The 12164-nt window shown below is 50.0% G+C and overlaps 2 protein-coding genes across 4 annotated transcripts in view; one reads left to right on the forward strand and one right to left on the reverse strand.

Moving 5' to 3' along the window:
• Nucleotides 1-220: 220 nt before the first annotated feature.
• Nucleotides 221-5044, forward strand: PCBD1 (pterin-4 alpha-carbinolamine dehydratase 1). The gene is made up of 4 exons (XM_054830998.1): nt 221-397; nt 3265-3396; nt 3776-3856; nt 4362-5044. The coding sequence occupies exons 1-4, from the start codon at nt 395-397 to the stop codon at nt 4458-4460; spliced, it is 315 nt and encodes a 104-aa protein (XP_054686973.1). The 5' UTR covers nt 221-394; the 3' UTR covers nt 4461-5044.
• A 725-nt stretch (nt 5045-5769) lies between these two features.
• SGPL1 (sphingosine-1-phosphate lyase 1) overlaps nt 5770-12164 on the reverse strand; it is a 37162-nt gene continuing 30767 nt past the window's right edge. For all 3 annotated transcript variants that reach the window (XM_054830995.1, XM_054830996.1, XM_054830997.1), the window contains exons 9-14: nt 12053-12151; nt 10849-10998; nt 10350-10588; nt 9592-9738; nt 8979-9099; nt 5770-8879 (exon numbers count right to left, since the gene is read on the reverse strand). In XM_054830995.1, coding sequence (XP_054686970.1) covers nt 8739-8879; nt 8979-9099; nt 9592-9738; nt 10350-10588; nt 10849-10998; nt 12053-12151 — 897 coding nt within the window. In that variant the 3' untranslated portion in view covers nt 5770-8738. The remainder of the gene's footprint in view (nt 8880-8978; nt 9100-9591; nt 9739-10349; nt 10589-10848; nt 10999-12052; nt 12152-12164) is intronic.

Genomic DNA, 12164 nt, shown 5'->3' on the forward strand with positions numbered 1-12164 from the left:
CTTCATCACATGTGTTGCCAGCAGCATCCAGCGGTACTGGCTTTAGCTGCCCCTCTCCATCCCATTCTGCCTTTTCCTTGTGCAACAGGTTTAAAAAAGTGACCCTCCAGGAGAGGGGCGGGTGGTTTGGGGGTGGACTCATCACTGCTTTGGCGCGTAGGGGTTCAAGGAGACCCCGTTTTAGCATCCCCCGCGGCCCCGTAGGTCCCCGCAGGCAGGTGACCCGCTGCCGGGCAGCGTTGGGAAAGGCACGGGCAGCAGTTCGCCGTGGGTGGACCCGGCCCCCTCGCCACGCCTCCCGCCGCCCCGGACAAGCCGCAGCTCCACCGGGTTACGGTACGGCGTGTACCACCCAGCCTGGACCGGGGACGGAGGCCACGGAGACCCACGGGCGATGGTAAGTCGCTGCTGGGAAATCCGGCTGTTGCTTTGCAGGCGATGGCGAAGGACAGGGCAGGGAGGTTTTACAGCAGCAGCTCCGGCCTCCGAGAAGAGGCAGGAGGAAAGGGAGAAAGGAGCAGAGCTCTGCACCATGGTTAATAAGTAACACAGGGAGCTCCACCGGCTGCTGCTGAATTACCAAAGCCAGCACTCTCCAGGCTCAGTTCCTCTGCGAGGGGGAGGGAAAGGGTCCGTCACGGCAAGGCTGCGCTGCCAGCGTGACCCCCGCTCAAATTCTGCACGGCAAGCACGACCCCCACGCGTGCTCCGTCTGCACGGCCCGTGCGACTCACCCTGCCCGGCTGGAAATCAGCTTTGGCACGGCAAAAAGGAGCAAAAGGCCGTGGGGCCTTGTGGCGTACCTCATCCCAGCCCTGTCCCCTTCACCTTCTCCTAGGTGACAAGTCACCCGTAAAAAGGGACGATGTTAGTTTGAGCAGAGAGGGTTGTTTCATCTCCAGAAAGCCCAAAGCTCTCCCCGTTTCCCATGCTGGTTCCCTTCCCTTAGTTGCACAACGCAGCTACTTGGTTTCCTGCTGGCAGAAAAAACCAAAAACCAAACCCCAATGCCTTGGCAGTTGAGAGCCAGCAAAAGAAAACAAAATAATTACATTTCCCTAATGAGAAGATCGTGTTGTAAAGGAGTAAGCGCACACGAAAGCATTAACGCGCCGTATCGACAAAACCAGCAGGCTGGCCGATGTGCTGGGGCGGAGGAGGAGGGCAGGGCAAGGGAGCGGGGTGGAGGGCACGGAGGGTGCTCGGGGCAGAGGGTTTGCCACCGCAAGGCGCAGCGGAGGAGCTGGCTTTCCTGCGGTCCGTTGGCCAACCCTCAGCCTGGCCGTGCCTCCGCAGGAGCTGGGCCTGGAAAAACCCCGGGGGCCCGTCCTCCCACGTAGTCGCGATGCAGAAAAGGGTTCAGAGAACAATTAAACCGCGTCCCTCCCAAGCAGCCTGGTTTCTTGCTCTGCCCGGATGAGGCTGGCTCAGCACCCAGCCCCCCCGTGTCCATACCCCTCTGCTCCAGGCAACCAACAGCTCTGGCTTTACGCAGCCTTTCCTCTCTCTAGCACCCACACACGAGCAGGGGGTTTCAGCCCCTGCTCCCAAAAGCTGGCGCAGCCCCTACCCCATTTGCATCAGTCGTCCCCCCCTCTCCAGGGCAGCCCCCGTGGGTGCCCCCCTGCCAGCGGCCCCCGTGCCTCCGTCCCCACGTTATCCAGTTGCTAAGCTACCCGCGCCTGGCTTATCACACCATCAGCATGGAAGTGCAACGGCTGCGGGTTTATTGCGCTGAGCCGTGTTTACTTGCTACCTTCCCTCCAAACCTCGGGAAAGGTTGACACTAGCAAGGGGGGGGGGGGGGAGGCAGGCTGGCAGGGGGCCATGCAAAACGCTGCACAAACTGAAGGGCAGCACGGGTGGTTTGCATGCTAGCAGCGAGGGCGGAGCACGCACGGGCAAGGAAAGCTTTCCCCAAACATCATGCAAGAGGGAGAGGGCGCAGCTGCGATGACAGGGGGACAGGAACCATCCCACCCCCAGTTTCATGAAGTGCTCTGCAGCAAACAGCTTCCTCCAAGCATAAGGGTCACGGCTACCCAGACAGGTAGGAACCCACACAGCCCAGTGACATGGGAATAGGGCATCATCTTTCCAATCTTCCTCAAAACATGCAAAACCAAAGAACCACCCACAAAAACCATCAGCTCCATGGCTGCTGCTTTGGTTTTGTACAGCCCGGTGAGTAGGTAAGCTATAGGAAAGGACGATTTGCCTTAGTAGCTCAGCTGTTTAAGATGCTACTCCTGAGCATCAATGTCCAAGAGAAGCATCTCAAGGGGGTGCTGACCAAACCCCCACAAGAACCAGTGGGCCGTATTTGTTGGGACTCGTATCTAACTTGCCATGCTTTGCTCTACAGCACGCAATGGAAAACAAATTGCAAAGAGATGTTGGTCTTTGTCACTGAGAAACAACAATCCTCACCAACTCAAAAGATCAGATCACCCACCAGGAAAGATATGCTGGCTTGGGTAGCCCCTATCCCCAAGAACTCCATTTTAGTTTCATCTTTGCCTATGTTCACTCCCCAAAGCCAAGAACGCTGCTTCCCTGCCCCCTCTTAAAAAACAAGTAACAGCAGCTCTGCCCAAGAGTGGAAGACAATGCTAAATCACAACCCCTCCCTCTGCCCTTTGTTACTCACTCTTAAACTCCATAACATAAAGGAGACTGAAAAGGAAAAGGAGCTGAACTCCAATTTAGTGTGACTCATCTCTCTGATTCACACCACTTCTTTCTCCTCTAAAGCAGGCTTCCAGTGCAGATGACCTGCAAATAAAGCCCTCCCGCTTTGGGAAGGTTGTTGGTGAACCTCAAAAGCAAGCAATTCTCAGCTCTAGAAGCCATCACAGAGTTTCAGGGTTGGGGTTTTTTTCCCCTGAAAATTATACGTAAAGTCTTTGGGAGCTTAGCCTCACACACTCCTTAGCACCTCAGGTTATAATGAGTACATATATACACCAATAAGGCAGCAGGCGTTGCGGGTGAGAGGACAAAGTGACAAGCTGGACTCCACTTGACCTAGGCACACGCAGGATGCACCCACGGCAGGGAGTAGAGGACAGCATTGATGATATCCCCCATCATCAGCACCCCCAAATCAGGTCCGCATACACACCCTAATCCTCCCCCACCCACTGCAGCTGCCTCCACAGACCCCTAACTCCATGACCCACGGGATGCCTCGCTGAACATCCGCTTCATCCTACCTCTGCCACGCTGATCTGCTCTTCTTCCCTTTCCTTTCTGTGGTGACAGGCAGGAAAAGCTCACAGGCTGAGCACGGAGGAGAGGGAGCAGTTGCTGCCGAACCTGAGAGCCGTGGGGTGGAACGAGGTGGAAGGCAGAGATGCCATCTTCAAAGAGTTCCACTTCAAGGATTTCAACCGGGTAGGAGCATCAGCGGTACGGGGTTTTACAAAGCAGGAGACCTGGTTTGCAGAGCAGGGAGTCCCATTTGCAACGCTCAAAGAAAGCCCTCCGTGTTTCTCCTGGAACGTAACGGCTGAGCAAGATAACCGGCCCAAGACACCAAAGCGTTCGACCCAGTACACAGTTTGTCTGGGAAAAGCTCCCCCAAAAAAAGAGGAAAACCCATAGAAAACCCACAGAAAACCCCAACAAAGATACAGAACATCCCAGGCCTTGCATTTGGTTGGGTTACCCAGAAACACACAGTGTAAAATTAATAGTAATGGGGTGAAAAAATAATGTATTTTGCAGGGTAAGTAGTTCAGAGCTAACTTTTCTTCTTTACTCCACTGGGCAGGCCTTTGGCTTCATGACCAGAGTGGCTCTACAGGCAGAAAAACTGGACCACCACCCCGAATGGTTCAACGTGTACAATAAGGTAAGAACCAGGGATGGTGGGGGCAAACAGAGCTCTTCAGGGAGCAGATCCCCTTTTTTAAGGCATAAAACAGCAGCAGCAAGTCCTGTTCAGATCAACGGGACCTCACCCTTCAGGCGTATCACAGCCAGCCTACAGCTATCACTTACACATCTCTTCCTCCTCCCAGTAGCTACCTGTAAGCCAGCACCAGGGTTGGGTTTCTTCCAGTATCAGAAGTAGCAGCAAGGGAAAAAGCTTCTGGGGAAAAGAGTTGAAAAGCGGGTATAGCTGGCTTCAGGGGTGACAGTGAGGGCTTGTGGCCAGAACGAGCCGTAGGAAGGAGAAAAACCAGGCGAAATGCCAGAGCCCCTCTTTCCCCCGCCCCGGGGAAATTTTGCTAACAAGTCTGGAGAAAGCGATAGCGCTACCTGCCTGATCAGATGCGAACTGTCTGCAGCACTGGGGGAAACCGTTCCTGCTCTGTCTGCCAGCAACACTGGGTCAGTCTGTCTGTCTGGTTTAGGTTCACATCACCTTGAGCACCCACGAGTGCGGAGGCTTATCGGAGCGAGACATCAACTTGGCCAGCTTCATCGAGCAGGTTGCAGCTTCCCTCTCCTGACTAGAGACACACACATGAAGCCAAAAAAAAAAAAAAAATCAACTCTGCCGCTGCCACAGCCCGCCTCTCGCCTGGACGGCCGCACCTAAAACCTTCTCCCACTTCCAAGCTAGTTCCTGGATCGAGACTGCCTAACACCATGCCAAACTCCCCGCCGCAGCTCAGATGGATGGCCACCGCGCACATATCCATCTCTGATCTTGCCGCTTCCGTTCTTAAACCCTTTGTCACCGTACGCTACCAGCCTGCAAACTGCTGAGCCTCCGAGGCTTTCGGCAGACATGCCCTTTTACCAGGAGTGACGTTACACAAGTGCACCAGTAAATCCTTCCACAGCCCGACCCCATCCAGCCACTGTGTTATTGCTTCTTACCTACAGGAATATGCTTTCCACCCAAAACGTGGTACGTGAACCCTTTGGTTTCTCTATAACACCCCAGCAACTGTCACGTGCAATTTGGTTATCACCGTAACCTCTCTCTAGCAGTATTATAAATCAGGCATGTGATCTCACCCCTGTTGTAACCAGCCCTTAGTAAGATACCAACTGAAAATGTTTACAATAAACATCTTGGTTAACCTGGTATCAGTTTGGAAGGAGGCCTCACTGGCCTGACTGCTCTCAAAAAGGTGCTTCTGCCACGGAAAAGCTTCTTGTCGAAGCAACGCGGAGAAATAGCGCATGCCTTCGCAGGCCTGCACCTCAAAAGCGAACAGGGTCTGAAAGAGAATGAGATCATCAAAGCCAGAGCAGATCAGATCAAAACTGCTTGTGCTAAAATCAGAAGCGTACCATAGGCGAGGCATAAACACAGGGAAGGCACAAAAGCGGCAGTTGTAGGTGGATTTGGGGGTGTAAGATCTTCACTCCAGCAACAATGACCTCAGAATTCAGGGAGTCTGCAGCCAAATTGCTGCCTTTTCAGTACAACAGGAACAATTGGCTGTGAAAACAATAGTAGCTGCTTTCAGCAAAACAGTCTGGGGGAAACACTACTAACACCCAGTTCAGATCTTATCTTTTTTTTTTGTTTGTTTTAACCCTTTTAAAGTTCTACAAAGTATTAAGAGCAAATCCATAGCTCTTAAATGACAATTTTCAGCATCCTTGAACATCACAGGTAAGACGTAGCCACGGACGCCACCTTTATATCTTGACAGAATGAAAGAGCAGCCCTCGGGCAGAGTAAGATTCATAAACCACTCTCCCTGCCACAGACTAGGCTGTGCACGAGCAAAAACCAGGAGCGACAGGTCCCCGCATTCATTCAAATGAGCATTGAAACAGGAAAAACAATAAAAAATGAGCCTGGGTAGCTAAATGCACCATTTTAATACAAACTAGGCCCATTTTCACCATCTCTTCAGCTATTTCAGCCTATAGTTTTACAGTGGCAAATTAGAGCAATACAGAATACTGCCATTTGTTCATTAAAAAGTCTATGTGTATTTATTGGGCAAGATATTGTGTCGTACGCAACCCTCCCACTCCCCCAAGTCATCACAAAAGTGCAGATGAAATCCATGGCATGAAGACGCACAACTCTTCTTGGTCCATCCCACTGGATATTCTTCAGTCTTAGTACCTAAGAGCACGCAAATCCCTTGGGAGTGCTTTGTACACACAACAAATTTAGCGCCTCGCTTGGAAAACCTGACAGTCAGAAATCCCGCAGGAATTAGGCGCGAAGATCCCTCCAGGTCTAAAGTACCATCCAGTTTCAGATCATAATCCAGTCCATAAAAATCTTCTTTTTTTCCCCCCTCTTTTAAATAATTATGCAGCCTGTTAATCGCACCGTCTTCCTAAGACCATTTGGCATGATAAAGGAGATGCAAATTACACGTTAGATGACAAGGATGAATAAAGACTATACGCCGGTAAATTACAGTGGCCTATTCCTGACCAGAAGATTACATTTACAGTATAAAACAAATACACATAAAATAATTAAACCCACAAATATTACTAGTAAGTGAAGCCCAGAAAGAAACACATTGACTTACAAATAACATCTTCAAATACATCCAAAAACATGAAATGGAGCACTGATCTGTTCGATCCATCTACTTCCTCGGAGGAGGATGCAACCAGGGAAGAGGAAGGAGTTTCTTCTCTCCTTAACCCCACCCCAATCCATCCCCTCCTTTCTTTTAAAGCAGAAACAAAAAAGAGTACCTCCCTTTTTCTGTTTTGTTTTTGTTTTTTAAATCTCTGTTCAAAAGAGAACTGTCCCAGTAGCCAGACATTTAAGACTGTCTCCAAAGTACAGCAAACTCAGAGTTGCAGTAACGGTGGCATTGGCGAGACATTAACAGAATAAATAGGTCCAACAGAAACGCTGACTGCCAGAGCTGGTAACACCATCAAGAGACTTAGCAGGCAATTCGAATGCGATGTTTTCAAAAGGGCTCAGAGACATGCATGAAGTCATCAATTTAAGGGCAGATGGCCAAAATACTTTTCTCTCCTAGCACTGAGAATAAACCTGTTAAAAACCACTGTATTCTTCCCACAATCACTGGGCCCAAGGCTGCTGCAACTGGTTTGTGCAGTGGCTGGTAAGTAACCTTCTCATTCCATATAATTATTCTGCAAGTGTGTGCTTCAGCTGTGTTAAGCCAGTGAGGGTCAGCTTCGGGCTAACAAGCCCACTACAGCAGACACAGATGCCTTCGGACGCCCTGCGCAAGACTCGCAGACGTGCCACGAAGTCGTCTCCCAAGTGTCGAACTCTGCCCAGGAAACTCTCGGTAGCATGCAAAAAGCCAGGAGGAAAGACATGGGAAAGCCCTGCAGGAGCGACTCCGCCGCTGTTTAATAACTCAAGAGATTCTAGCTTGTCCTTGAGGCCACAACTGCCTCACAAGTTATCCCGGGAAAATTCTCTCACCGTAAAAACAGCGGAGAAAAATAGGAAGGGTGAGCCGTACACCCAAGGCTTGAATACCTCCAACTTGCTGCATCCTATCATCTACCTCTCAGAGCTCTGCCAGCATCTCTGTAATACTTGGAAGCGACTTGGCTCAATATAACTACTATTCTACCTTATAGGCAAGCTTACTTTCTCCGAGGCCAGTCTGCCTTTGAGGTGGGGTGGTTGGTTTTTTTCAGTATAGTACCATAAGGAAATGACCGCAGCAACAGCTGAACCCTCAAACCCTCCCCAGCATCCCACAAAAAAAGCCAGAGAAGCATCAAGGCACAATGGTGAATGCCCTTTTGAGAATGTGCCTTAAAAGAATCAGTGCAAAGAGCAGAGGTTACTACTATTACAAAAGTCACCTTTTTATACTAAAAGACCATGGTAAAAAAGGTCAGCTTTGGCGCCATCCGTTTGCACATCAAGTCCCCAGCCACGACACGCGCCAGGGCCTGACTGACTCTACCACAGCGTTGTGAGATAGTGCAAAACCTTCAAGTTACGAACAGCGAAATCACTGGTTTGCGCGTCCCTCCAGAATCGTGCAAGGTACAAGCAGCACTCTAGGTGGTAAATGCATGTCTTCTAGAAGAGGCAGGGAAGCAAAACAGTTACTACGTACCTAGGATTCTCAGTACCACCTGGTTCCCCTCCCTACACCACCCGCTCGGTTTCTATTCCTGCCATTATTCAAACCAAGAGATTCCAGAAAAGGATTTTGTGTTGGGGTTTGTTTTTTTTTCCTCTTTCTTCCCCTCAGTAGATATTGATTGCAGTCTCGCTGAGATCTCAGAGGGGATTTCAAAAAAAGAGTACATGACCATCTTCCCTCTGCCAATTTATCGGCTCTGCATTACATAGATAGAAGGCTCCCAGCACAGTCTGTTAAATGCCGTAGCTTGGAGGAATACTCAAAAGAAAACAAAATATACAATTTATTTTCTACCTTTGACTTCTGGGAAAATTGAAGCTTTGGAACACAACACGAGAACTCAAATCTAACACTTGGCTGGACACCAGCTGAATATCAGGTCTGAGGAGAAGAAACAGCAAGGAATGAAGTGACACGCAGAATACCTGAGGAATCTGGAGTTGTGGAATGGACATTCAATTCACTATCAATAGTCATGATGAAAATAGATAGGGGAAAGGGAAGAAAAGCCCTAAAACTAAAGTTGGGCATGAAAACAATGCAGATTTCAGAACAGACTAAGACGGGGAAGGAAGTTTTCAAGATCAAGCCGCCATCAGACCTGCAATTGTAGGGACAAAGGCTTACTGCAATGTCTTCCCCTAGGAAACCTTTAGAACCACCCCAGCGCTAGCCGGCAAGGCACCGATTGTTGCACTACAGTCAGCGGTGGCCGGGAGAGCCGTTCATGTGCTTTTCACTGCAAGGAACATCCGTGCTGTAGAGGCCGTCCAAATACGCCTGAGAAATCTCCGCTACCAAGCTCCTGTCTGGGACGGACTGGGCCATTCCGTAGATGGCTCCCTAAGCAGAGAAGAGGCGGTCGTTATATAGGGTCGTCAATGCCATCAGAGAAACACGCTCAGCCCAAACACACCCTCACTATAACACTGGCCTCCTTACCATGCCTGTGGTCTTGGCGTTGAGGTCCTTCATGATCTCCTCAATGCTGTCTTTGACGTCTTTCAGGAACTGTTCGGCAACACCGGACTTTGTGTGCAACTGCGTAATGCAGAGATGAATGCTGGGCGGGCAGGGGAGAGAGGAGAGATTAACAATCTCAAGTATCTACGGCTCCACATTTTCTGAGCAACCAACAGCAATTTAATCCTTCCCTGACCAGCGATAACCACGTACCTCCTTAAAATAGCATTTCAGCAGTATAACGGGGGAAAGGCGATCCGCTCCCTTCCAATTAAAGGTAATCCTTGCAAAATACTTGCTAGAGCCAAGCTGCAGAGAGTTCAGCTCTTCCTTTTACAAAACAGCAACTCCCCCTTCCTTCCTGACTTCACCATACACGGTTAAAGGCCTATAATTTTCTCACCTCATACCAGGTACAACAATCAAAAAGTAATTACAAAAGTAATTTCTTTTCTGCAGAGGAAAGTCTACACACAATTTATCAGATACGGACAACACCACTCAGCAAATCAAGAGAGTTACGTGGCCTGGAGACAACCATCTTGCATACCCCGGCCTATGCACATCACTCCACTGGTCTCCACAAACTCACCTTGATGGGAACTGCAGGACATTTAAGTTCCATCCTTTTGCAGCTAAGAAATTAGATAATCGATAAATGTCAAAAACGTCCGAACCGATGGAGAGGACAGAAACCTCAGGTTTCCCAAAAATGAAGATGCTGTCAATTTTTCTCAACCTGAAAAAGGAGGAAAAAAAAAAAAAAAGTGACTGACCAGGGTTACAGGGGCCAGACATTCTGTCCATCTATCTGGAGCCTTAAAGGAAAAGCTACAGAAGGGAACAGACGACAGCACATCCCCATCAAAAAAGAAATAACCACGCAACCAGCCCAGGCCGTTGGGACTCGCAAGAGGACTTAGGTCACTAGAGGCCCTAAAGTCAAGCACACTCAGGAAGAGATGGAAAAGAGGGAGGACAGGCAAGGGAAGACAGAGTAGCAGAGAAGATCAGCTTATCAGCTCACATAGCAACCCCAGCAACAAGAGAGTGTATAACCCTTCTTTCATCTTCACTAAGGCCTTCCAGACTCTGCCATAGCCGAGGCAGAAGAAACTCTCGAAGCCAAGTCAGCTAAATAAAGCTGCCTGCACCCCTCCTCTCTGCGCCTCTCAGCTATCTGGCACAGGGCAGGAACCAGGCATACACAAAGCATCTTCTCCCATAACTGCCCGGTGGATCCTCACCCAGCAGGCAACATGCTATAGCTTCTCCAGGGGCGGGGGAAAACGTTGGCGAGAAAACAAAAGCAATTTGGGGTCCAAAACGGGGTTAAAGGCAAGCACGTACTCTGCTTCGAGGAAACGAGCTGTTTTAATGATCCTCTTCGTAGCCTCAACGTAGCCCGATTCCCCTATGTGCATCAGAGTTGCCCAGCACGCGGCTATGATTCCACCAGGCCTGGAGCCTGCCATGGAGGGGGAGGCGTATATGCCCCCTTGCCAGTCGGGTGCTATGAAGAACTGGTAACTCCTGTACTTCTTGTCACTGTACAGCACCACCGAGGAGCCCTTGGGAGCGTAGCCGTACTGCAAAGGACACAGAAAGCATTAAAAAGCAGCCAGGGGGCACAGGAACACATTCAAGCACTCGCTGCACGCAGTCACTGAGATCCCGCTTGACCGTACTTCGGCACATTGCACAAAGCACCTGACTAGGACAACCCTTACCCCGGTGCTGAGCACGCCCCCGCATCACAGAGCGGAAATGTCTAAAGGCAGGGACGGCATCGGGAATTGCTCCCCAGAAATGAAAGCATTGGAAGACCTTTTTCCCCCCCATTTCTTACCTTGTGGGTATCAGCAGAAATACTGGTCACACCTTTTACGCGGAAGTCAAACAGACGTTTTAGAGGGAAACCTGCCTTGTCCATGAAAGCAATAAGAAAACCACCCAGGCAGGCGTCGACGTGGAAGGGGATTTTGTACTTCACCGCAAGCTGTGTGTGAACAAGAGATTCTGGTGAGTAAGGTGCAATCAGTCGAGAAAACAATGTTGTCGGGGCACCCAAATTCCAGTCACCAAAAGCTCCTCCATATTTCACAATCAAATGTTTCCTGGCCCCTTTTGGAGCACCATGCCACACTCAAGATGTTGATAGGAGATCTGGAAGGGCTGGCTACTTTTGGAATGCTTTCTCCTGCCTTCTATATATTCGAAGACTGCCAGCAAGAGGAAAAACGACACAGCATTTTGGCAGTTTGCTGTATTTGCCAAAGAGAGGTGACAACGTGGTCTGAAAGGAGTATCCACAATAAAGTGTGAGGGCGTGATCCAAATGAAAAGGTCAGAGGCCTCGGTTGATTACACACAAAATAAATAAATAGAGCACGGAGAGAAAAATCAAGAGGCGCGTTTGAAAAATGAGATCCCGGTCCTATGAGTCCTACACCCTCCACACATTCCTCCAACTTCTCCACCCAGCTCGCTCAACCAGTAGGCCCTAAATCAAAGCCTTTTTACCAGGTGGACTATTTCGCTGTTATTTCCTCTCAAATATCAAAGAACGCCCTTCTGGTTGGTCTCCCAGTAGGCGCAGCAGAGCTCAAAGTCACGTACACAATATATACCTCCTGTTTACAGCAGCAGTTTATGGCACGGACTTGAGAGTTCAGAGACAAAGCACTCACAAAAGGTTCGCCACTTTGCCTTGCTGCGACACACTGCGTGCGCCAGCTCAAGCCCAAAACCCAGCCCCGCACAAACAGCCTTGTGACGATGCCCAGAGGCACTTCTGGTATCTAAAGCCCACCTCCCCGCAGCAGTTACAGAGTGCCAGAAAACAGTCCCATGTGCCTCCTCCCTTCCAAATCGTGTCCTATGTACCCTGCCGTTGGTTAACACCTGATTTGAGGACAGTAACACCCTCCCAATCAGTCTGCTTCTCCCACCAGATTCACTGGTTGAGATCCTGGAACCCCTCTGCTCTTCTTGTACAGAAGGACATGCTGGTTTTATTGCTACAGCACCCAGAAATCCCAGGGGCACCCTACCTCTGCCACCTCTTCGATCGGGTCCATAATTCCATGCGGGAACTGGGGAGCAGAACAGACCAGCATGGCTGTGTTCTTCGAGATAGCTCTCCTCATTGCCTGAAGATTTAAA

The sequence above is a fragment of the Grus americana genome, chromosome 7, assembly GCF_028858705.1.
Source record: "Grus americana isolate bGruAme1 chromosome 7, bGruAme1.mat, whole genome shotgun sequence".
Taxonomy (NCBI): Eukaryota; Metazoa; Chordata; class Aves; order Gruiformes; family Gruidae; genus Grus; species Grus americana.

Excerpts from the sequence above, each read along its gene's own strand:
- PCBD1 (XM_054830998.1), top strand. Across the intron at positions 3,397-3,775 it reads ACTTCAAGGATTTCAACCGG|GCCTTTGGCTTCATGACCAG; the intron begins GTAGGAGCATCA and ends TCCACTGGGCAG. Across the intron at positions 3,857-4,361 it reads GGTTCAACGTGTACAATAAG|GTTCACATCACCTTGAGCAC; the intron begins GTAAGAACCAGG and ends TGTCTGGTTTAG.